This window comes from Pristiophorus japonicus, chromosome 4 (assembly GCF_044704955.1).
Source record: "Pristiophorus japonicus isolate sPriJap1 chromosome 4, sPriJap1.hap1, whole genome shotgun sequence".
Taxonomy (NCBI): domain Eukaryota; kingdom Metazoa; phylum Chordata; class Chondrichthyes; family Pristiophoridae; genus Pristiophorus; species Pristiophorus japonicus.
The window spans coordinates 160,050,468-160,077,167 of record NC_091980.1 but is presented as its reverse complement, the minus strand read 5'-3'; the positions used below and the strand labels follow the sequence as shown (position 1 = coordinate 160,077,167).

At 46.2% G+C, this 26,700-nt stretch overlaps 1 protein-coding gene across 4 annotated transcripts in view; it reads left to right on the top strand.

Moving 5' to 3' along the window:
* LOC139263138 (cytosolic phospholipase A2 zeta-like) overlaps positions 1-26,700 on the top strand; it is a 202,217-nt gene that overhangs the window by 153,451 nt on the left and 22,066 nt on the right. For all 4 annotated transcript variants that reach the window (XM_070878746.1, XM_070878745.1, XM_070878743.1 and 1 more), the window contains 5 exons: positions 1,954-2,176; positions 7,203-7,317; positions 11,067-11,204; positions 12,284-12,391; positions 18,542-18,730. In XM_070878746.1, coding sequence (XP_070734847.1) covers positions 1,954-2,176; positions 7,203-7,317; positions 11,067-11,204; positions 12,284-12,391; positions 18,542-18,730 — 773 coding nt within the window. The remainder of the gene's footprint in view (positions 1-1,953; positions 2,177-7,202; positions 7,318-11,066; positions 11,205-12,283; positions 12,392-18,541; positions 18,731-26,700) is intronic.

Sequence of the window (26,700 nt, the reverse complement as noted above, 5' to 3'; positions counted from 1 at the left end):
GTTTTTGTGTCTTCCACTGTGAAGACCCAAGCAAAATAATTGTTTAAGGTCTCAGCCATTTCCACATTTCCCATTATTAAATCCCCCTTCTCATCTTCTAAGGGACCAACATTTACTTTAGTTACTCTGCCCTCATAATTCACTAATTGTCATCATCATCATAGGCAGTCCCTTGAAATCAAGAAAGACTCTAAAAATGAGTCCTTAGGTGGCTGAATAGTCCAATGCGGGAATTACAGTCTCTGCCACAGGTGGGGCAGATAGTCGTTAGCGTCTAAGTTCCCGGGCAACTATGACGGTGCGGCGTTCCGGCCCGTCGCTGTTGGAGTTGTCCATGAGGGTCCTGACGTTTCACGTTCCGAACTTCATATTAAAGGGTGGAAGATGCCTGTGCGTGAGTTCTTTTAACGTGGGGTGGCCGCAGCACACCGGCTACCACACGGGCTTAGCTGAGCACGGTCTTGGTCCATTGGCAAGGGGGTCCAAAACGACTGGAGACAAGGCACTGCTGTATGAGCCTAATTGCCTACGGCAAGATGCGTGCCGTAAGCTCGGCGCTGAGTAATTGTAAGCACTGTGGGGGATCTTCTGGATTGGGGGCATAAGGGTTTTGATGACTTACCTGGCCTAAGATCCTTGGGGAATAATCAGCCAGGCTTTCCATCGTGATGTTGATATTCACCATCGAGACTCGCTCATTTAAAAACTGCCACTAGGGTTAGACAGGTTTTGGCATGTGTGAAACTGCACATTTAGAACTGTGTCTCTGGACTGGGTGAGATCGGATGAGACTCTCTGGACTGGGTGGGTCTATGTTTGCAGTGGGTGAGACTGTCTCTGGACCGGGTGGGCCTATCTTTGGACTGGGTGAGACTGTGGGGCTGAAATTTAGCCTTCCGATAAGACTTGTTACCGCCGGAAAGCGGTGGAGTCGAATGGCCACCGCTCACGAAATTCTCCCGGTGGTATTTCTGGCGGTCCCCACTCACTGCTGCCGAACCTTCCTAAGTGCGTCATCAAAGCGCACACCACCGATGTCCCGCCCCGTAAGCAAAATTCACATGAGAAAATCTTCCGACCAGCGCTCGGTGTCCCCAACAATTTTTTCTGTGGGTGCACTATGTTTGAAGTGTGTGTAACACGGCAGTGTGACGTCCATTCACGGGCAGCTTGGTACCCCCTCTTGGGTCGGCCAAAACTCTCCCTGGTGGCTCAGTGGACCGAACTTAAAAAGCTACTGAGCTCGCAGCGGCTCTCCCCTTTAACTGAACGATGACGTCACCAGCCCGGCGCTGATGACTGACAGCGGCAGACGTTCCACCCATCCCCACTTCCGCCCCTCTTAGGACGGACACTTCACTCCCGCCCCCATTATGACCGACTTCCGCCCCGCTTGAAAAAAAACGACAGAGCTGAATTTCGCGAGATGGTTTGCTGCATCCATTGCAGCGGCCAAAACACAAGAGAAATGGTAGATGTGCCCTGTTTCCGGCTGGGGTAAATTTCAGCCCCTGTATCTCTGGACTGGGCGAGATTATGTCCCGGGCTGAATACTCAGCTGATGCTTTGTAAACTCGTGTGATAAACAGTAACTTCAGGTGAGGAGAGCTGCCTGCACCTGTGGAAGAATACCCAATGCCCTGATGGAAACGGAGGAGGCAGAGAGAATGTTGGCTGGAGGGTGGAAGGAAGATGGGGAGTGAGAATAAATATCCTGATGGGGAGCAGTGATCACAAATAATATAAGCAGCATATTGGATGTCAACCCATTCCCAATGCTGAGGACAGTATACACACCAGCAACTTGAAATAATTATTTTTTTTGGTGTCATGATTCGTCACCTATAATAACTAGGTAGCGATTCCCGTGAATGTGCTACCTCGCAACATGTTAACCTGACAAACAACACACTGTCACTTACAGGTTTTTAAACCAAAGTAATTTCTCACCAGGTGTATGTCTACACTGTATCAGGATTCTGATTGGTCCGTGAAGAATTTGAAAGGACCAATTGGGAAAGCCAAGAAGCAAGTGATCAAGAGCAAGACCAGCATCCTGTCCAAGGATCGTTTGGGGTATTACATCAATACTTTGGTAGAGAAGAGTCGATCAGGGAAGAGTGCATCCATTACAGACCTGTGGGGGCTCATCATTGACTCATGTATACATGCGGAGGTACGGTGTTGGATAACCTTCTCTGCATATCTGTTAAACTTTGGTTCTCCCCTACTTGTGGTCATCCTGTACCACCTATAGTGGTCATGTGAAAATCTTTCGCTTTGATTTGGGATAAGATTGAAATGAGCCTGTCAACTGGTCAGAACTTAACACCCCTATTGCCATCACCACAGGAGATTTGACTGCTTGATCTCAGACTCATTGTGGAAAAGCACATCTCCATAGAATTTCCCATGTTCCTCACAGACACCTTCCAACAGACCATGGCAGAGCCCAGGAAAATGATCGGTTGCCTCCCCCCTGTGTGGCTCAGGGAGTTCTTGATGAAATTAAACACCAAATTATTGAAGAAACTTGCATTTATATAGTGCCTTTTACAGGATGTCCCAAAGCACTTTACAGCCAATGAAATATATTGTCATGAAGGAAACACACAGCCAACTTGAGCACAGCAAGGTCCCACAAACAGAAATGCGATAAATGACCAAATCATTTGTTTTTAGCTGCAGGTTGAGGGATAAATAGACATTCATCTGAGAGGGCAGACGGGACCTCGGTTTAACGTCTCATCTGAAAAATGACACCTCCGACAGTGCAGCACTGCAGTGGAGTGCCAACCTATGTCATGTGCTCAAGTCTCTGGAGTTGGGCTTGAAACCACAACCTTCTGACTAAGAGTCCAGAGTGTTACCCACTGAGCCACGGCTGACAGTTTGAAACCTGCTTTAGGTCAGGAGGGCAGCAATAAATGGTCTAGAAAATTAGTGTCATAAGCCAACTTGCTTTCAAGCCACACTATGGAGCTGGGAATAGCATTGTGTTGGAGGCACATGGGCCCTCGGTATTTCAGTGGTGGTTGGGATGATGCAGCCCATTCCTCCCTCTCCCCCCAGTCTCTTTTCCCCCCCTGCAGTCTCTCTCACAACCCCCCCCCCCCAGTCTCTCACCCGCCCCCCCAGTCTCTAACTTCCCCCCCCCCCAAGTCTCTCTCACTCCCCCCCCCCCTCCCCCCCACAGTCTCTCTCGCTCCCCCCACCCCCCCCCCCCCAGTCTCTCACCCGCCTCCCCAGTCTCTCACTCCCCCCCCCCCCCAAGTCTCTTTCACTCCCCCCCACAGTCTCTCTCACTCCCCCCGCCCCCCAGTCTCTCTTACTTCCCCCCCCCCCCCAGTCTCTCTCACTTCCCCCCCCCCCCCCCCGCAGTCTCCCTGTCTCTCTCTCCCACCAGTCGCTCTCTCTCTTTCCACCCCCCAGTCTCTCTCACTTCCCCTGCCCCCCCCAGTCTCTCTCACTCCCCCCACCCTCCCTCCCCGCAGAGTCTCTCACTCTTTCCCCACCCCCACTCTCCCCCCAGTCGCTCTTTCTCTCCCCCTCCCCCAGTCTCTCTCACTTCTCTCCCCCCCCCCCCCAACCCCAGTCTCTCTCACTCCCCCCGCCCCCCCCCAGTCTCTCTCACTCCCCCCACAGAGTCTCTCACTTTCTTTCCCCCCCCCCCCCCAAGTCTCTCACTCCCCCCCCCCCCCCCCCAACCCTCCCTAGTCTCACCCCTCACCCCCCCACCCCCAGTCGCTCTCTCTCTTCCCCCCCCCCCCCCAGTCTCGGAGTCACATGTAGGGTAGACCAGGTAGGGATGGCAGATTCCTTTTTGAACAACGTTTCTGGAAACAAACAAATGACCAAATTTATTGAATTCAGTTTCACAACTTACAATGTGCCATAACCTAGTTGCCGTGTGAAGCTTGCCATCTTATTGGTGGTAAAAACAGAGAGACAGACTATTATCTGAATGGTGACAGATTAGGAAAAGGGGAGGTGCAACGAGACCTGGGTGTCATGGTACATCAGTCATTGAAGGTTGGCATGCAGGTACAGCAGGCGGTTAGGAAAGCAAATGGCATGTTGGCCTTCATAGCGAGGGGATTTGAGTACAGGGGCAGGGAGGCGTTACTACAGTTGTACAGGGCCTTGGTGAGGCCACACCTGGAGTATTGTGTACAGTTTTGGTCTCCTAACTTGAGAAAAGACATTCTTGCTATTGAGGGAGTGCAGCGAAGGTTCACCAGACTGATTTCCGGGATGGCGGGACTGACATATCAAGAAAGACTGGATCAAATGGACTTGTATTCACTGGAGTTCAGAAGAATGAGAGGGGATCTCATTGAAACGTTTAAAATTCTGACGGGTTTAGACAGGTTAGATGCAGGAAGAATGTTCCCAATGTTGGGGAAGTCCAGAACCAGGGGTCACAGTCTAAGGATAAGGGGTAAGCCATTTAGGACCGAGATGAGGAGAGACTTCTTCACCCAGAGAGTGGTGAACCTGTGGAATTCTCTACCACAGAAAGTTGTTGAGGCCAATTCACTAAATATATTCAAAAAGAAGTTAGATGTCGTCCTTACTGCTAGGGGGATCAAGGGGTATGGTGAGAAAGCAGGAATGGGGTACTGAAGTTGCATGTTCAGCCATGAACCCATTGAATGGGGGTGCAGCCTCGAAGGGCCGAATGGCCTACTCCTGCACCTATGTTCTATGTTTCTAACCACTGGGCTCTCGTAGCTGACACAGATACCGAGAGGCAGCAGATACGAGGCTCGTCTTACTGTGCTTATGTAAAGTCATTATAACACAGAAATGTTCCCTATTATTTTTTATATTCATTGAAGGGATGTGAGCATGACTGGAGAGGCCAGCATTTATTGCCCATTCCTAATTGCCCTTGAGAAGGTGGTGGTGAGCCGCCGCCTTGAACAGTAGAGGGCAGTTAAGAGTCAACCACATTGCTGTGGGTCTGGAGTCACATATAGGCCAGATTGGTAAAGGACGGCAGATTTCCTTCCCTAAAGGACATTAGTGAAGCAGATGGGTTTTTATGACAATCTGGTAGTTTCATGCAGGAAGTGATTCAATGACCTATGATGAAGCTTTCTTTTCATCAGTCTGCGGCAGGCGTTTCTGAATGAATTGCCACTTTTTGCAGTTGATATGCTGGCAGATTCACTTGGGGATCTAAAGCATTTCACTTACTATCTCGAGGCATGGGAACACCAATGTGATGTGGTTGGGTAAGGGACACCTGTTGCGATTATTGATTCACATCAATATCTGGAGTTCTGATGATTTGAAGCTTTAACTTGGACACAGGTTCACATCAAGAAGGGGGTGAAGGCTGCTCTGGTGTATTTCATCCCAGTGCGGGTTATGGTGCTCATGTATAAAAGGATGTGTTCACAACCCCTGACCATGTGTGAGATCTAGGATCAAACTGAGGTGGCAAAAATGGAAGAGAGTTCGAGGGAGGGAGAGTTCGAGGGAGGGAGGGCACCTCCTAACACTGGCCTGTCAAGCCTAGAGGTGGAATCAGCTTCATAGTAGCCACATGCCTCTTTTAGATGAAGAAGTTGGTGGTGAGTATGCCTGGTATGTGTAAGAAATCTAGGTTATCGAGTTGGTTTCAATCACTTGCTATCCTCCATTGATCTGTTCATACACTGATGGATAATGTAGTCCTAGTTGGAAAAGCAATGGGAAACTCCAGTAACACCCCCCTACCCTTATCAGCTGTGGCTCAGTGGGTAGCACCCTCTCTTCTGTGGCAGAAGGTTGTAGGTTCAAGTCCCACTCCAGAGACTTGAGCACATAAATCTACGTTGACACTCCAGTACAGTACTGAGGCAGTGCTGCACTGTTGGAAGTGCTGCCTTTCGGATAGTGTGTAAACCCGAGGCACCGTCTACCCTGTCAGGTGAATGTAAAAAAATCCCATGGCACTATTTCAAAGAAGACAGAGAAGTTATCCCCAGTGTCCAGGCCAGTATTTACCCCTCAATCAACATCACTAAAACAGATTATCTGGTCATTATCACATTGCTATTTGTGGGAGCTTGCTGTGCGCAAATTGGTTGCCACATTTCCCACATTACAACAGTGATTTATTGATATAATTTATTATTGATGATGGCTCTTTATTTGTAAAACTGAAGTGTTTAATGTTTGCAAACTTCCCTTTAAACCCCCCCCCCCCCCATTCCCTACGCCTGATTTATAACCTACGCCTGATTTTCTAAGTGTAGACAAGGTTTTTCTGAGCGTACAAAAATCTACACTTACTCCATTCTAAGTTAGTTTGGGGTAAGTTTTCACTGCCTAAACTTTGAAAACAGGCGTAAGTGACCGGACACGCACCCTTTTGGGAAAAAAAGTCGGTTCCAAACTGAAACTGTTCTAACTGACTAGAACTGGAGCAAACTAAATGCTGAGAATTGCAATTTCTAAGATACTCCATTCTAAACCAGTTGCTCCAAAAAAACAGGAGCAACTCAGGCCGAAACTTGGCCCCAATGAGTTGTGCTTCTCTTTATGGGGACGTTCTTGGTATCTGCAGTCTGCTGAGTGAGGAGTCAGATCTCTGGTTGGGAGTGGTAGAGGTGGTAAGCTTTGGATCGAGATTACTCCAAGGTGACACATTTGGTGGGAGGTTGGAACTGAGCCAATCCTCTGTGGCACACTTCGTAATCCAGTATTCCTGATGGACAGTTCTCCAAGGCACTGGTATTAATTGAGCAGCCAGCCTGGCTGGTGGAAGGGAGACCTGTCACTGGGTTCGGGAATATTTCCCGTACAGCTCCCAATAATCTGCAAGTCAGAGCCCACTGGGCAAATTATTCCAAGCCTGCTAAGCAATGGAAAGCTTACCAGCGCTCTGGGAGGTTAAACTGCAGCAGCACACCTACCCATACTTGGGGACCCCTGAACTTTTGCTGTGACTACCCTCCATTAACATTCTCTGAGCTTGAATCAGTGAGAGACAGTGTAAGGCAAACAGAAACTCTATTTATCCGTAGCTTGATTGGGTGATGCTTGAACCTGGTGATGAGTTTCCGTGAGTGTCAGAGTCCTGGGTAATCTTCCCCAAAAAGTAGCATTTACTGTCAATAAAAACGTTCGTTGCCTTTTACCCAAAAAAGCCAGTTTTAAATGCTCAGTGAGAGTGTATGAAATGCTTAAAGTAATGTCTTTGTAATCAGGCAAGTAAAAGCAAGCTGTCAGACCAGCAGAAAGCTGTGAGAAGAGGGCAGAACCCATATCCCATCTACGCCGGTCTTCACGTGAAGTTGGACGCCAGCGCTACAGATTTTGCAGGTACAGATCTTATAACTCAACATGTACCCCCCAGAACTGAGAGCTAGTCAGTTAGGGATTTGGGGTCTCATTTATATTTGCTGAGGTGGGACTTTTCACTCGGAGGAACTGCCTATTACTTATGTGCCTGTTGGGTATAGAGTTTCCTATTGATCCATGGGGTGGGTAGAAGGGGGATGGAGTATAAAACTGGAGAAGTCTTATTACAACTGTACAGGGCATTGGTGAGAACACACCTGGAGTACAGCGTACATTTTGTTCTCCTTATTTAAGGAGGGATATACTTGCATTGGAGGCAGTTCAGAGAAGGTTCACTATGTTGATTCCTCAGATGAAAGGGTTGTCTTACGAAGAAAGTTGGGCCTATACACAATGGAATTTAGAAGCATGAGAGGTGATTTTATACAAGGTATTTGTGGTGTATGTAGCACACAAATCACTAACTCCACACGGTCTGGTGTAAATTTAACTGCTGTAACCTTCGTCCTTTATTGTTCAGCTCCAGAGTGCCTCTCAGGTGTGTTGTCCAGCCTTATATAGCCTGTTGCAGGTACTACCAGGTTCCCACCACAGCGTCCTCTGTGGTGTGGCATAGTGCTTACATTACATTTAAGGTACTGGGACGATACACACATCATTACATAACAGTATTGGTGAGGTCACACCTAGAGTAATGCGTACAGTTTTGGTCTCCGTATTTAAGGAAGGATATACTTGCTTTGGAGGCTGTTCAGAGAAGATTCTGGGGGTACTTGTGCATGAAACACAAAAGGTTAGTATGCAGGTACAGCAAGTGATCAGGAAGGCAAATGGAATCTTGGCCTTTATTGCAAAGGGGATGGAGTATAAAAGTAGGGAAGTCCTGCTACAGTTATACAGGGTATTGGTGAGGCCACACCTGGAATACTGCGTGCAGTTTTGGTTTCCATATTTACGAAAGGATATACTTGCTTTGGAGGCAGTTCAGAGAAGGTTCACTAGGTTGATTCGAAGATGAAGGGGTTGACTTATGAGGAAAGGTTGAGTAGGTTGGGCCTCTACTCATTGGAATTCAAAAGAATGAGAGGTGATCTTATCGAAAGATATAAGATTATGAGGGGGCTTGACAAGGTGGATGCAGAGAGGATGTTTCCACTGATAGGGCAGACTAGAACTAGGGGGCATAATCTTAGAGTAAGGGGCCGCCCATTTAAAACTGAGATGAGGAGGAATTTTTTCTCTGAGGGTTGTAAATCTGTGGAATTCGCTGCCTCAGAGAGCTGTGGAAGCTGGGACATTCAATAAATTTAAGACAGAAATAGAGAGTTTCTTAACCGATAAGGGGTTATGGGGAGCGGGCAGGGAAGTGGACCTGAGTCCATGATCGGATCAGCCATGATCGTATTAAATGGCGGAGCAGGTTCAAGTGGCCGTTTGGCCCACTCCTGCTCCTATTTCTTATGTAGGTTCACTAGGTTGATTCCGGAGATGAGGGGATTGACTTATGAAGATAGGTTGAGCAGGTTGAAGTTCAGAAGAATGAGGGGTGATCTTATCGAAACATGTAAGATAATGAGGGGGCTTGACAAGGTGGATGCAGAGAGGATATTTCCACTCATCAAGGATACTAAAACTAGGGGACATAGTCTCAGAATAAGAGGAATTTCTTCTCTGAGGGTTGTAAATCTGTGGTATTCTCTACCCCAGAGAGCTGTGGAGGCTGGATCATTGAATATATTTAAGGCGGAGAGCGACAGATTTTTGAGTGATAAGGGAATAAAGTGTTATGGGGAGTAGGCAGGGAAGTGGAGCTGAGTCCATGATCAGATCAACCATGATCTTATTAAATGGCGAAGCAGGTTCAAGTGGCCAAATGGCCTACTCCTGCTCCTATTTCTTATGCTCTTATTGAAACATATATGATACTGAGCGGGTTCGACAAGGCAGATGCAGAGAGGATGTTTCCGCCCGTGTGGGAATCTCGAACGTGGGGCCATAGATTCAGAATAAGGATTGGAATTGGAATTCTCTACCGTAGAGAGCTATGGAGACTGCGTCATTGAATATATTTAAGGTGGAGATAGATAGATTTTTGAACGATAGGGGAGTCAAGGGTTATGGGAAGTGGGAAGGGAAGCGGGGTTGAGGCCAAGATCAGATCAGCCATGATCTCATTGAATGGCGGAGCAGAGTCGAGGAGCCAAATGGCCTACTCCTATTTCTTATGTTCTTATAATGTATACTAAGAGAGTCCTATTGATGTTGAGGGGAGAATGTAGTTATTGTCATAGTGCCTTTTCTGCTGTGGGGCTGCCAATTGGTGCACTGCACACTTAAGCTTTCTATGCAGGTGGATTGTACACCTGGCCATCTCATCCCATCACCTCATCAGGAGAATACCCTGACAGTGCTTGAATAATATTGCGAGGCTCCCAGTATCATTTCGTAAACAGGCATCGTAAGGTGAGTGGGCTATGCACTGGCCTTGCAGGTCTAGGATAAAGTTGCTGTTACTCTGCAACTAACTCCTGGAGGCGCTTGCTGCTGATGCTGGGTGACCAAAGTGGAAAGTGTGCCGTTCCCAAGCACCAACATGCCTCGCCTCGATGAGCACAAGGTCATTGCCATTTCATAGAAACATAGAAAATAGGTGCAGGAGTCGGCCATTCAGCCCTTCTAGCCTGCACCGCCATTCAATGAGTTCATGGCTGAACATGCAACTTCAGTACCCCCTTCCTGCTTTCTCACCATACCCCTTGATCTCCCGAGTAGTAAGGAATTCATCTAACTCCCTTTTGAATATATTTAGTGAATTGGCCTCAACTACTTTCTGTGGTAGAGAATTCCACAGGTTCACCACTCTCTGGGTGAAGAAGTTTCTCCTCATCTCGGTCCTAAATGGCTTACCCCTTATCCTTAGACTGTGATCCCTGGTTCTGGACTTCCACAACATTGGGAACATTCTTCCTGCATCTAACCTGTCTAAACCCGTCAGAATTTTAAACGTTTCTATGAGGTCCCCTCTCATTCTTCTGAACTCCAGTGAATACAAGCCCAGTTGATCCAGTCTTTCTTGATAGGTCAGTCCCGCCATCCCGGGAATCAGTCTGGTGAACCTTCGCTGCACTCCCTCAATAGCAAGAATGTCCTTCCTCAAGTTAGACCAAAACTGTACACAATACTCCAGGTGTGGCCTCACCAAGGCCCTGTACAACTGTAGCAACACCTCCCTGCCCCTGTACTCAAATCCCCTCGCTATGAAGGCCAACATGCCATTTGCTTTCTTAACCGCCTGCTGTACCTGCATGCCAACCTTCAATGACTGATGTACCATGACACCCAGGTCTCGTTGCACCTCCCCTTTTCCTAATCTGTCACCATTCAGATAATAGTCTGTCTCTCTGTTTTTACCACCAAAGTGGATAACCTCACATTTATCCACATTATACTTCATCTGCCATGCATTTGCCCACTCACCTGACCTATCCAAGTCACTCTGCAGCCTCATAGCATCCTCCTCGCAGCTCACACTGCCACCCAAATTAGTGTCATCCGCAAATTTGGAGATACTACATTTAATCACCTCGTCTAAATCATTAATGTACAATGTAAACAATGTACAATGTAAACAGTTCATGAGCTGAGAGTCTTGGGGATCCAGGGCTGTGTGAAAATGGTCCTTCTATTTCAGTATGAAATGCAACTTGGTGTAATAATTTTATTAACAAGGCCAGCAGCCAACAGAAAGCAGATTCTTCTGTCTTTTGCAGAATGGTTTGAGTGCACTCCTCATGAAGCAGGAATTCCCAAATATGGAGCTTTTATCCCGATTCAGTATTTGGGCAGCAAGTTCTTCATGGGATACCTGATGCAGAAACACCCAGAGATAAGAATCAGCTTCTTGCAAGGTACAGTTAGCAATAAACTGAAGTCCTAAAGTAACAGTATATATGTATTTGAGTTATATGTGGGGTTATGGCTGCTGTGGGGAAGTGTATGCTGTAGAGTGTGTTAGGAAAGGACATAGGAACAGAAATAGGCCACTCAACCCCTTAAGCCCTTTAAACTGACAGGTCTGTAGTTTCTTGTTTTCTCCCTCCCTCTTTTTTTCAGTAATGGAGTGACAATTGCAATTTTCCAATCCAAAGGCACTATTCCCAAATCCAGAGAGCTTTGGAAAAGTATGACAAAGGTATCTGCAATTTCCCCATCTGTTTCTTTCAATACAGTGGGGTGGAAAGCATCTGGTCCTGAAGAGTTGTCTATCCTAAGTCCCATTTTTTTCTCCATTACCATTTTCTTACTTATATTAAATCCAAAAAGTTCCTCCTCATGACTTATTTTTAGGTTCTCTTGTACCACTGGTATTCTGTCCTCTTCCTCTATCATGAAAACGGATACAAAGTATTAATTTAACAAGTCTGTCTTTTCCTTATCTGTTACGGTATCACCTGCATCTGTCTTCAATTGACCCACATTTTCCCAGGGTTATATGGGGAATAACGGCTCCTTTGGGGAAGTAATTTGCAGTGTGGGTTGTATGTGGATTAATGGTGACTTGATTTGTGCTGATCTTAGACAGGAGTGGAGGAGTTGTAATTGGAATTGGTGATGCGGGGTGGAGAAAATCATTCCAGCTTCTCAATCCTGATCAGTGCCCAATGCCTAGAATGAGGTTGAGGGGTTCGCTGGCCCACACACAGGCAATCTCACACGTGTAGAATGGCTGCTGGAGTTAGTTCCTGAGCGCCATCAGTACTGCACCATAGCATCTCTGCACCTTTGAAGGAGGGGGCCACTTCACTCTTGGGCAGAGTGGGATTCCGCACCCTCAGTGGGGGTGGGGGGGGGGGCTCGTCCCATTCGGAGGGGGCGAGATTCTATACCCTCAGGGGTGGGGGGGGGGGTGGATTCTGCACCTCTGGCTTGGTGCTGAGCAACAAGAAAAAGGAAAAACATTAAAGTGATTGAACTACTTCCTGTGCAGGCATGTGGAGCAGTGTCTTTGCAGCAAACCTGGAGGAGATCATGAGGGAGTTCATCGGCACCTCCAACACCTGGATGGAGAACTTGCACGATGCTATCAAAGTGATAGGTACTATTTAGTCTCTTTATTATAAATTTTAAAAGTCAGTAATTCCTAGCCCTGCCAGTTGTACAGAATTACTGACTGGGATGCAGAAAGTCTTTCTTTTGAGCAACATTAAGAAGCTCTTAAGTTATGAGGCTCATGATTGAGTGGGATACCTTTGATGCCCTTGACCCCAGTAAAACTCTTACTCTCTCTCACCCTGGTCATTCACCCTGGTACAGCCCCCATCTCTCTTAATCTCTCTTAAGTCCAAGGTGTGCCGACTTGAACGTATATGGTGGACAACTGGTTTAGCCATTCCTTGGCAGATGTGGCCGGACCATATAAAACACTTATCAGGTCCTGCTCTTCTCGGCCCAAACTCCCAAATTTCTTCACCCAGAGGGTGATGGTGGTCTGGAACTCTCTGTCTGAAAGGGGGTAGAGGCAGAAACACTCGCCACATTTAAAAAGTACTGGGATATGCACTTAAAGTGCTGTAACCCTCAGGGCTACGGACCAAGAGCTGGAAAGTGGGATTAGGCTGGGATAGCTCTTTGTCAGCCGGCGCGGACACAATGGCCTCCTTCCGTGCTGTAAATTTCTAGGATTCTTCACTATTCCAGGATCATCCTGGAATGCAAAGGAAATCCCTGGCTTGTCTTCTCCATTGAAAACCATCGTAAACCCCTCTTCCCTGCCCTCTCCACCCTCACCTCCAACAACAATTTGTGGAGCTCACGGACTTACTCGATTAAGCTGCCTCTGTCACTTCCCTCCCTTCCCCCAGCCCACCAAGCCAAACTTCCCCATATATATTAGTATGGCTAGAGGATTGGCTAATTTAACAGAAAACAGAGTCAGGATAAATGGTCATTTGGCAAACAGTAACTTGTGGGGTGCCGCAGGGATTGGTGCTGGGGCCTCAACTATTTACAATCTATATTAATGACTTGGATGAAGGAGTGTTTGCAGATGATACAAAGATAGGTGGGAGAGCAAATTGTGAGGAGGACACAAGAAATCTGCAAAGGCATATGGACATAAGTTAGTGGGCAAAAAATTGATAGATGGAGTATAATGTGAGAAAATGTGAGGTTATCCACTTTGGCAGAAAAAATAGAAAAACAAATTATTTAAATGGAGAAAAATTGCCAAATGCTGCAGTACAGAGGGATCTGGGGGTCCTTGTACATGAAACACTAAAAGTTAATATGCAGGTACAGCAAGTAATCAGGAAGGCAAATGGAATGTTGGCCTTTATTGCAAGGGGGATGGAGTATAAAAGCAGAGAAGTCCTGCTACAACTGTACAGGGTATTGGTGAGGCCACACCTAGAGTACTGCGTACAGTTTTGGTCTCCGTATTTAAGGAAGGATATACTTGCATTGAAGTCTGTTCAGAGAAGGCTCACTAGGTTGACTTATGAAGAAAGGTTGAGCAGGTTGGGCCTATACTCTTTGGAGTTCAGAAGAATGAGAGGTGATCTTATTGAAACATATAAGATAATGAGAGGGCTCGACAAGATGGATGCAGAGAGGATATTTCCACTTATAGGGGAAACTAAAACTAGGGGGCATAGTCTCAGAATAAGGGGCCGCCCATTTAAAACTGAGATGAGGAGGAATTTCTTCTCTGAGGATTGTAAATCTGTGGAATTCTCTGCCCCAGAGAGCTGTGGAGGCTGGGTCATTGAATATATTTAAGGTGGAGATACAGATTTTTGAGCAATAAGGGAATAAAGGATTATGGGGAGCAGGCAGGGAAGTGGAGCTGAGTTCATAATCAGATCCACCATGATCGTATTAAATGGTGGAATAGGTTCGAGGGGCCAAATGGCCTACTCCTGCTCCTATTTCTTATGTTCTTATGTTCCTATCTGCTTTAGCTCTGAAGTCGCATCTTGCTCTTGTTTCACTCCTATTTCCCCTCATGCCCTCTCCTGGCCCATCTTGTCCATAAGACCCACCTTCTGCTCCCTCTACCCTATTCTCGCCAAACTGTTGACCACCCAGCTTCCCTTCCTAGCCCCCATGTGAGCTGATATTGTTAACAGTTCTCTCTCCTCAGGTACTGTCCCCTCCCCTTCAAATCTGCTGTCGTCACCCCGTTTCCTCAAAAAAAAACATCCTTGACTCCTCTGTCCTTCAAAAATGCACATGTTCCCCTGCAAAGTCCTTGAATGTTTTCTTGCCCATCTTTCTCACAACTCTCATGTTTGAAACCCTCCAATTGGGTTTCTGCCCCAATCACAGCACTGAGACGGCCCTTATCAAAGTTTTTTTTTTCATTTGTTCAGGGGATGTGGGCATCGCTGGCAAGGACAGCATTTATTGCCCATCCCTAATTGCCATGAGAAGGTGGTGGTGGGCTTTCTTCATGAGCCGCTGTAGTCCGTCAGGTAAAGGTGCTCCCACAGTGCTGTTAGGGAGGGCGTGCCAGGATTTTGACCCAGTGACGATAAAGGAACGGAATATTTCCAAGTCAGAATGGTGTGCAACTTGGAGGGGAACTTGCAGGTGGTGGTGTTTCCATGTGTCTGCTGCCCTTGTCCTTCTAGGTGGTAGAGGTCGTGGGTTTGGGAGCTGCTGTCGAAGAAGCCTTGACGAGTTGCTGTAGTGCATCTTGTAGATGGTACACTGCAGCCACTGTGCGCCAGTGGTGGAGGAAGTGAATGTTTAAGGTGGTTGATGGGCTGCCAGTCAAGTGGGCTGCTTTGTCCTGGATGGTGTCGAGCTTCTTGAGTGTTCTTGGAGCTGCACTCATCTAGGCAAGTAGAGACTATTCCATCACATTCCTGACTTGTCCCTTGTAGATGGTGGGGAGTCAGGGGGTGAGACACTCGCCACTGAATACCCAGCCTCTGACCTGCTCTTGTGGGCACAGTATTTATGTGGCTGGTCCAGTTAAGTTTCTGGTCAATGGTGACCCTCAGGATGCTGATGGTGGGGGATTCGGCGATGGTAATGCTATTGAATGTCAAGGGGAGGTGGTTAGACTCTCTCTTGTTGGAGAAAGTCATTGCCTGGCACTTCTGTGGCGTGCATGTTGCTTACCACTTACCAGCCTAAGCCAGAATGTTGTCCAGGTACCTTGCTGAATGAACACTGTCCAATCATCAGGAAACATCTCTAATTTTAATCTTCTGATGGAAGGATGGTAATTGATAACGCCGCTAAAGATGGTTGGGACTAGGACACTGCCCTGAGGAACTCCTGCAGCGATGTCCTGGGGCAGGGATGATTGTCTTCCAACACCCACAACCATCTTCCTTTGTGCTGGATATGACTTCAGCCAGTGGGGAGTTTTCCCCCTGATCCCCATTGACTTCAGTTTTACTCGGGCTTCTTGGTGCCAAACTCGGTCGAATGCTGCCTTGATGTCAAGGGCAGTCACTCTCACCTCTGGAAGTCAGCTCTTTTGTCCATGTTTGGACCATGGCTGTAATGAGGTCTGGAGCCGAGTGGTCTTGGCATAACCCAAACTGTGCATTGGTGAGCAGTTTATTGGTGAGTAAGTGCTGCTTGATAGCACTGTCGACGACACCTTCCATCACTTTGCTGATGATTAAGAGTAGACTGATTGGGCGATAATTGGCCAGATTGAATTTGTCTTGCTTTTTGTGGACAGGATATACCTTTTCCACATTGTCGGATAGATGCCAGTATTGTAGCTGTACTGGATATGCTTGGCTGGAGTACAAGTCTTAAGTATTACAGCCAGGATATTGTCGGGGCCCATAGCCTTTGCTATATCTAGTGCGCTCAGCCATTTCTTGATATCTCATGGAATTAATCGAATTGGCTGACGATGGGCTTTTGTGATGGTCGGGACCTCAAGAGGAGGCCGAGATGGATCATCCATTTGGCACTTCGGGCTGAAGATGATTGTGAACGCTTCAGCCTTGCCTTTTGCACTCACGTGCCGGGCTCCGCCATCATTGTGGATGAGAATGTTCATGGAGCCTACGACAAATGACAACTGCTGTGTCTGTGACTGTGGTAAACTATTCCTGCTCATCCTCTCGACCTGTTTGCAGGCTTTGACATGGTTGACCACGCCATCGTCCTCCATTGTCCAGCTGGGTGGGATTGCACTCGCTGGTTCCATTCCTGTCTATCCAGTCATAGCCTGAGAATCACCTGTAATGGCTTCTCTTCCTGCTCCCGCACCGTTATCTCTGAAGTTCCCAAGAATTTATCCTTGGCTCCCTCCTATTTCTCATCTACATGGTGCCCCTCGGCGACATCATTCGAAAACATGCTGGGTTCCACCTGCAGGCTGATGACATCCAGCTCGACCCCACTGCCATCTTTTTCGAACCCTCCACTGTCGCTGATTTGTCACGCTGCTTGTCCGACATCTGGTACCAAATAACCAGAAATTTCCACCAATTCAATATTAGGAAGACCGATGCCATTGTCTTTTGGTCTCCGCCACAAACTCCATAACCACTGTTTACATCCCCCTCCTCGGTCACTGTCTCGGGCTGAACCAGTCCATTCGCAACTGTGGCATCCTATTTCACCCTGAGTTGAGCTTCCTGCCACATATCCGCTCCATCACTAAGATCTCGAGCATCACCCGTCTCCATCCCCTCCTCAGCCCATCTGATGCTGAAACCCTCATCCATCCTTTTGTTACTTCTATTCCTGTGCTCTCCTGGCCGGCCACCCACCTTGCATCCTCTGTAAAATTCAGCTCATCCAGAACTCTGCTGTATCCTTAATCGTGCCAAGTTCCATTCACCCTTCATCCATGTGCTCCCTGAACTACATTGGGCTGTAAATTGCGGCCTCTCCGGGCGTACGATGTGCACAAAGAGGGCCCCGCAAGTTCCGTGCACTGCGCATGCGCCTAACATTTCTTTTGACAGATCGCATGCACCCCTGGGAGAAGGGCCTTTGCGGGCGGAGATTTGGGCTATTTGCCTAAATTCTGCCCAGCGAATGTCCTTCTAACTCTCATGACTGGTAAAAGCAGACGTACAACCTGCTTTTAACAGTGTAAGAGTTTTTTAAAAAATAGAAAAAAATAAATGTTACAACTAATTTTTATATTAAAAACCCTGTCCATTAAGTTAAGTTTATTTAAAACATATTTTTAAAAAATGTCAACAAAACAAAACAAAATCTAAAATATTTAATTTAATTCAATTTTTATTAATTTTAAATAAATTGAGGTGTTTTTTTAAATTTATGTATTGTGTTTTCTTTGTTTTGGGGGTATTCCCACTGATAATAATGGAAGCTCTGTACAAACGGAACTCATTATTATCAATGAGAATACCTGTACTACATTGTGATTGGTGGTCCAGACCCACGTGATCCCAGAATGCCTGTACGCTCCTGGAATGCGTGGGCCTCTGCGCTGAGCTGTGCATCTCGGCCTCGGAGCGCAAGTGTTCGTTTCTCCAAGACCGCCAGGTACTTTTGTAATTTTTTTTGTGGTTGGAAGCCTCCGACCGCAATTTCTAGGCCATTGGCTGTCTGGCATCTCCTTGATTAAAAAATTTTCATCCTTATTTTCCAATCCCTGCATTGCCTTGCCCCACCCTATCTCTGTAATCTCCTCCAGCCCTACAACACTCCAAGATCTCCACGTTCCTCCAATTCTGGCCTCTTACACATACCATTGATGCTTTCAAATTCCCACCCTTAAACCTCTCTGCCTCACTACTTCCCTCTCCTCCTTTAAGATGCTCCTGAAAGCCTACCTCTTTGACCAAGCTTTTGGTCACCTGTCCTAGTATCTCCTTATGTGCCTTGGTCTCCTATGAAGCGCCTTGGGACATTTTACCATGTTAAAGGCGCTCTAAAAATGCAAGTTGTTGTTGTCACAGCAATATCACAGTCATAACCTTGTTATCCACACTTTCTATTAAGTGCATGTCTGTGTTCCTACAGGTTCAGGAGAGCTGGGAGGGAGCACCATGGGCTATAATTAAACTTGTAAACAATGGCAGCCTGTGTGGTTTATAAACATTGTTTGAACCCTTCAATTCAGTGTGACTTGCAAGCTTTTACTGATTCTGTACTATGCATAACTTTTGGTGACCTGCACACTACAGCGCCATTTCTTGAAATGATTTGTGCTGCTACGTTTCACGGTTGTGATGAAACTAGTCTCCCTTTCCTGATCTGAAGGTGATGTGCTGATGTGTTGCTGTTACAGATACAAATCCACTATCAACTCAACCACAAGTGCGGACGATCATTTGGGCCAGCAAGCTGGACAGCCTTATAAAGAACTTATTTGTGTCACGCCTGACAGCATCAGTGACCTACAACTTTCTACAAGGCCTCTTTCTTCATCAGATGTATAAAAAGAACCACAACTTCAGAAAGGGGGAAAGTACTCTTTGTATGTCTGTCTAGCAAGTTTTGTGCCTTTATGTCTGTAATACTGCAATGTTGTCTTAACACTCTAGCAATTGATGCATGCTAACTACATGATGCCGTTAACTAATCACAACCCAACATTAGTCCATGCCAATCTGTGACACCAGGTAGCCATTTTGTGGTTTTTACTTTTAAATTAGCTTTCTGTTTCCAAATTATCTTTGATGTTCATCCCTACTAACCAGAGGAGGGAAAAGCAGAAATAGGGCGAGAGAGAAATAGCCGTGGAGAAAGAGGGAGAAACAGCAGTGGAGGAGGAGAGACCTGCGGGGTTTACATACATCAATCGTTTGAAGGAAGCAGGACAAGTTGAGACGGTTGTTTAAAAAGGCTTATGGGACCCTTGGCTTTATACTTAGAGGCATAGAGCAAGGCAGTTATGCTAAATCTTTTTAAAACACTGGTTGGGCCCCAGCTAGAGTATTGTGGGAAATATGCTTCAGGAAGGATGTTAAGGCCTTAGAGAGGGTGCAGAGGAGATTTACTCGAATGGTACCTGGGCTGAAACACTTCAGTTACGTGGAGAAACTAGAGAAACTGGGGTTATTCTCCTGAGAGCAAAGAGAAGGTTTGGTAGAGGTGTTCAAATTATGAAGGGTTTTTATAGAAAAAATAAGGAGAAATTGTTTCCAATGGCCAAAGGGTCGGTAACCAGAGGACGGAGATTTAAGGCAATTTTCAAAAGAACCAGAGGGGTGATGAGGAGAATTTTTTTACGCAGAGTTGTGATCTGGAATCCACTGCCCAAAGGGGTGGTGGAAGCAGATTCAATAGTAACTTTCAAAGGGAAACTAGACAAATACTTGAATCACTATTCCCTTAAATAGAGTTTTATGTTTAGGAAAAGAAGACTAGAAGCTACAACAAATTAACTAACCTTTTGTACAGTCCTGTACATCTCGGTACATCTTTGCTGCTCATCCCTACTTACCAGAGGAGAGACAAACAGAAGTGAAGAAGGAGCGAGAATTCGCCACTTGTTTAAGTGTTTCATAAGTAGTCCAGGTTCCCGTGTGACCTCCGCAAGATTCATCATGAGCAGGCAATAATGTCGTCCCTCTATAGAACAAAGGAACTGCCCATTGAGTTATTCCACATTTACTTATTCAGCATAGTAATTTTCCAAGTTGAAGCTTTTATTTCTCCTTAAACATGGTTCACATTAGACAGCAAGTCGTAGAGTGAAATTTCATTTCTTCAGGATGTTCCATATAGTAATAACATTTTCCTATAGCCTCATCTTTTAATTAGCTCAAAACTATGATTTTAGTCTCGCTCCTTGAACATGGATTCTGTAGATAGACTTTTCACTCTGTGTAAATTTCCTCTTGACTTTCCTGATGTAGGCACCTACCCTGTTGTCGGTATTGTGCTTTTGATACAAAGAAAGCAAGACTTGCATTTATATAGCACCTTTCACCACCTCAGAACATCCCAAGGCGCTTTATGGCCAATGAAGTAATTTTGAAGTAGTCACTGTATTAATGTGAATAACACTGGTGCTAGCATTCGTGTAACCTGTCTCAAGGAAGAAAGCTTTATCTTTCTCTGGCATGGATTTCTACGAAGCTAATTTCAACTCATTCCCAGCATCTTTGTGTATAGGTTGCCAAGCTCAGGGCTCAATCTTCCTTAACAATTTAGTTAAGGGTTGGTTTGTTTCTACATAGTTCTCAATAAATTGCTGGGTATAATTACAAACTCCCAGAAAACTATGTAATTGTTTGGTATTTGTTGGACTTTGATGGCTTGAACAATTTAACTCCAGGAATTTTCAGCTAAGTAAGAACATTTATAATTTACTTTAAATTATCCGGACAGACTGGTCTCGAAAGTAATAGCCCATGGGAACCAGGGCAAAGTGGCAAGTTGGATCCAAAGTTGGCTCGGAGGCGGGAAGCAAAGAGTAATGGTTGATGGGTGTTTTTGTGACTGGAAGGCTGTTTCCAGTGGGGTTCTGCAGGGCTCAGTTCTGGGTCTAGAACTAGATGCACTCAAGGTGGTCTAACCTGTAGAGCACTGTATAATTTGAGCATGGCTTCCTCTATAGTTAAGCATTCTATTGGTTTTCTTGATTGATGTTTGTTCGAGATCTTGGAGAGTTGTATGTTGGACTATAGCACTACAAATCTCAGAGATATCTGCACTCCTCCAATTCTGACCTCTTTTGCATCCCTGATTCTAATTACTCCTCCATTGGTGGCTGTGCCTTCAGCTGCCAAGGCCTTAATCTCTGCAATTCCTTCCCTAAACCTCTCCACCTCTCTTTCCTCCTTTAAGATGCTCCTTAAATTTACCACTGTGACCATCTGCCCATATATCTCATTATGTGGCTCGATGTCAAATTTTGTTTGGGTAACGCTCCTGTGAAGTGACTTGGGTCGTCTTACTACATTAAAAGCACTATATAAATGGGAGATATTTTTGACATTTTGGGGAGTTAAGGGTTAATAATCGAACTTCTTTGTATCTTAGAGCAACAGGCTTCCCAAGATAAATAGGATGGCTTTCAAATGTCGTGAGAAGAAAGCACACCTTGTCTCCTGCTTTTAGAGTCAATGGCGGGGAAACTGCATAGCGCTCCATTTGGGATCAGTAACAGCTGCGAGGTGGGAGTTCCAGCGCCAGGCGCAGAAGTCCAACCCCGCTCGCGATATTGGGGTTACCGCCCCTAAAAGCAATTGGAACACAAAATAACGCGCTCCGTTTGCTCTGTGGGGCGCGATCGGGGCGGAAGCAAATGGAGAGGGGCGCAGCGCTACGCACGGTGAAGCATAGCACTGCTGCGTAGAAGGGACCCCTCGCCTTCATTAAAGGGGAGGGCCAAGCTGCCAACTCTGTGGGTCCTTACCTAGACCGGGAAGCCGAGTGCCGGGTTGCCAGATCGCGGCACGGACCCCACGATCAACGATGCAGTGGACCTCGACTGGTAAGTCGGGCATTTTTTTTTGCAAGCGCCATCTCCCCTTTATCGCCCCGCGAACAGTACGTGCCCCCTGAAGCTGCCACTGTCATCGCCCGGCGCAGCTTCAGGGGGCGCTCCCGAATTTTCGCTCTGGGGCATTAATGGGTTGCTGCGCAAAGTGATGACGTTGTCCTCGCCAACTGAGCAAGGCGCTACCATTTACAGCCGCCCGCCACTAAACTCCCGCGGAATTTAGCGGGAGTCATTAGCGGCGCTAATGGGAGGCGCAAACTACCCCAATTTCTCCCTTAAGTGTTATGCGTAAAGTCCTTGTGCAGGGAAATATGTGACAGTAATGACGTTAACCATAGGTGATTAAAGTATAACTTCGGTGGCTAGGGTAATAAACATAGCGGAGGGATCCATTAATTGTAGTATAAAATGGTAACGGTTAATAAAACCTGTTCTTCTGAGGTTAAGAACAATTAGGTCAGGAAGTCTTGTTTAAGTGAAGTAGCTTTGGAATAAACAACTACAACTGCTTATGTGAATTGACTATCTGCAAAAGGGTCGGGGAATAGATACGTCATGAGGTCTTATCTGTGACATGGTCCTGTGATGTAGGCAAAATATGTGTAAAAAGGACCATGATTTTCAATACTTCTTCAGAGACCTCGAAAGGTAGAACTTGAAGCCAAAAAGCAACTTTCTGATTTGTGTTGAGCTGATCCCTCATCCTGGTGTCAATAAAGTCTGTTCCGTATCGAAACGCATTGTTGTGAACCACAGAAGGAAAGATGTTGATAACACAACTCGATAGCAATGTCTACAATGACTGGACATGTGTCAGATCTACTTAACCACCTCTCCGTTACCATCATCTTTAGCTTTTCCAACATCATTCATAAGGTACATATGTTGGCCACTTTTCTTTCTATGTGCAGTACTTTGCCTTTGTCCATACTCATTTTCATTTACTATTATTCCACCTATTTATATATTTTATCCAATTTATTGTATATTTGCCAAGCTATATCTCCAGGATCAGCTGTCCCTCATAGTTTGACCAACTTGCACTGAGTTTCTGAATCCAAATCATTAATGTAAATGAGAAACCATAGAGGTTCCAACAATGAGCACTGGGATATCATTTAGCAACCCCACCAACCTACTTTGATATTTGCAGGGCTATGGGGGAAAGAGCAAGGGGGTGGGAGCCAGCACAGACATGATGGGCCAAATGGCTTCCCATGCTGTATGATTCTAACCAGTACCCATTGTTTTCTACCCTTTATCCTTTTCTACCCATCTCCATGATTTTCCTCAATGCTTTGTGCTTAACTGATACCTTTAAATGTGCAATTTTCTCAAATGCTTTCTGCAAGTCTAGATATAGAACATAGGGGTCGAAATTCGGTTGCTAACGCCTGCTGATAAAGCCAGCGTTAGGTGTTAACTGGGAGTTACGCGGTTGGGAGTGCCGCACGCTCAGTGTTGTTCACGCCTGACGTGAAATTCGGTGATAATTTTTTAAGAGCGTTAAAACGTAACGTACCGCTGGCTATCGCCATGGAAATCGTGAGCGATCGCCTCCTTGGCGCCCTTCTCGCCAGATTCACTTTTGCCGTCTCGTTTAATGGCTGGAAAAAGTTGGACTGCACAAGGCGGGGAAACTAATCCGGGGCGTTATTTAAAGGGAGTTGCAGCCAGGGCTCAGAGGTCTCGGTCAGTGCTGCGTTTGATGCTCGCACAGACAGTAGGGTGTTGGCGTCGTACTGTTGTTGACTCATCAGATTGACTTCGTATCTGGGACAAATTGGCTTCCATATCGGATAAATTTGAAATCTCCATTTCGCTGTGACCTGTGCCAAGTGACGGGGACAGTGATGGCATACAACAGTGTCCTGCGCCAACTTGAAAGGCTTAGGGCAAATGTGGATCCTCCCCAGAGGAGAGGCCTCACTCGGTGGGGCAGGAGGCCGTACACACACAGGGTTTACCGCACGCATTACTCTTATCTTGAGATGTCCGAGGAGCAGTGCTTAAGGTTCCGCAAGGAGGTGGTCACGGAGCTTTGCAACCTTCTGCAGACATATCTGGCAGCTGATGTTGGCACTAGGACCTGGCTGTCAGTGGCAGTGAAAGTGACTGAACTTCTACACTCCCGGCACCTCCCAGTCTCCTGCAGGCGATATATGCAACATCACAGTTTGCAGTACATTGCTGCATTCACCAGGTGATCGATGCTCTCTACGGCAAACAAATGGACTACATCAAGTTCAGCTTGTTCAGGGAAGACCAGGATGAGCGCACCCTTGTCTTTGCCAGGATAGCGGACCAATGCAGGGAGACAGAGGGAAACAAAAAGGAGGCAAAAGCAAAAGACAGAAAGGAGATGAGGAAAAGTGGAGGGCGGAGAAACCCCAGGCAAAGAACAAAAAGGGCCACTGTACAGCAAAATTCTAAAAGGACAAAGGGTGTTAAAAAAACAAGCTTGAAGGCTTTGTGTCTTAATGCAAGGAGTATCCGCAATAAGGTGGATGAATTAATTGTGCAAATAGATGTTAATAAATATGATGTGATTGGGATTACGGAGACGTGGCTCCAGGATGATCAGGGCTGGGAACTCAACATTCAGGGGTATTCAACATTCAGGAAGGATAGAATAAAAGGAAAAGGAGGTGGGGTAGCATTGTTGGTTAAAGAGGAGATTAATGCAATAGTTAGGAAAGACATTAGCTTGGATGATGTGGAATCTATATGGGTAGAGCTGCAGAACACCAAAGGGCAAAAAACGTTAGTAGGAGTTGTGTACAGACCTCCAAACAGTAATAGGGATGTTGGGGAGGGCATCAAACAGGAAATTAGGGGTGCATGCAATAAAGGTGTAGCAGTTATAATGGGTGACTTTAATATGCACATAGATTGGGCTAGCCAAACTGGAAGCAATACGGTGGAGGAGGATTTCCTGGAGTGCATAAGGGATGGTTTTCTAGACCAATATGTTGAGGAACCAACTAGGGGGGAGGCCATCTTAGACTGGGTGTTGTGTAATGAGAGAGGATTAATTAGCAATCTCATTGTGCGAGGCCCCTTGGGGAAGAGTGACCATAATATGGTGGAATTCTGCATTAGGATGGAGAATGAAACAGTAAATTCAGAGACCATGGTCCAGAACTTAAAGAAGGGTAACTTTGAAGGTATGAGGCGTGAATTGGCTAGGATAGATTGGCGAATGATACTTAGGGGGTTGACTGTGGATGGGCAATGGCAGACATTTAGAGACCGCATGGATGAATTACAACAATTGTACATTCCTGTCTGGTTTAAAAATAAAAAAGGGAAGGTGGCTCAACCGTGGCTATCTAGGGAAATCAGGGATAGTATTAAAGCCAAGGAAGTGGCATATAAATTGGCCAGAAATAGCAGCGAACCTGGGACTGGGAGAAATTTAGAACTCAGCAGAGGAGGACAAAGGGTTTGATTAGGGCAGGGAAAATGGAGTACGAGAAGAAGCTTGCAGGGAACATTAAGGTGGATTGCAAAAGTTTCTATAGGTGTGTAAAGAGAAAAAGGTTAGTAAAGACAAACGTAGGTCCCCTGCAGTCAGAATCAGGGGAAGTCATAACGGGGAACAAAGAAATGGCAGACCAATTGAACAAGTACTTTGGTTCGGTAATCACTAAGGAGGATACAAACAACCTTCCGGATATAAAAGGGGTCAGAGGGTCTAGTAAGGAGGGGGAACTGAAGGAAATCTTTATTAGTCGGGAAATTGTGTTGGGGAAATTGATGGGATTGAAGGCCGATAAATCCCCAGGGCCTGATGGACAGTACTTAAGGAGGTGGCCTTGGAAATAGCGGATGCATTGACAGTCATTTTCCAACATTCCATTGACTCTGGATCAGTTCCTATGGAGTGGAGGGTAGCCAATGTAACCCCACTTTTTAAAAAAGGAGGGAGAGAGAAAACGGAATTATAGACCGGTCAGCCTGACCTCAGTAGTGGGTAAAATGATGGAATCAATTATTAAGGATGTCATAGCAGTGCATCTGGAAAATGGTGACATGATAGGTCCAAGTCAGCATGGATTTGTGAAAGGGAAATCATGCTTGACAAATCTTCTGGAATTTTTTGAGGATGTTTCCAGTAAAGTGGACAAAGGAGAACCAGTTGATGTGGTATATTTGGACTTTCAGAAGGCTTTCGACAAGGTCCCACACAAGAGATTAATGTGCAAAGTTAAAGCACATGGGATTGGGGGTAGTGTGCTGACGTGGATTGAGAACTGGTTGTCAGACAGGAAGCAAAGAATAGGTACTTTTCAGAATGGCAGGCAGTGACTAGTGGGGTGCCGCAAGGTTCTGTGCTGGGGCCCCAGCTGTTTACATTGTACATTAATGATTTAGACGAGGGGATTAAATGCAGTATCTCCAAATTTGCAGATGACACTAAGTTGGGTGGCAGTGTGAGCTGCGAGGAGGATGCTATTAGGCTGTAGAGTGACTTGAATAGGTTAGGTGAGTGGGCAAATGCATGGCAGATGAAGTATAATGTGGATAAATGTGAGGTTATCCACTTTGGTGGTAAAAACAGAGAGACAGACTATTATCTGAATGGTGACAGATTAGGAAAAGGGAAGGTGCAACGAGACCTGGGTGTCATGGTATATCAGTCATTGAAGGTTAGCATGCAGGTATAGCAGGCGGTTAAGAAAGCAAATGGCATGTTGGCCTTCATAGCGAGGGGATTTGAATACAGGGGCAGGGAGGTGTTGCTACAGTTGTACAGGGCCTTGGTGAGGCCACACCTGGAGTATTGTGTACAGTTTTGGTCTCCTAACTTGAGGAAGGACATTCTTGCTATTGAGGGAGTGCAGCGAAGATTCACCAGACTGATTCCCGGGATGGCGGGACTGACCTATCAAGAAAGACTGGATCAACTGGGCTTGTATTCACTGGAGTTCAGAAGAATGAGAGGGGACCTCATAGAAACGTTTAAAATTCTGACGGGTTTAGACAGGTTA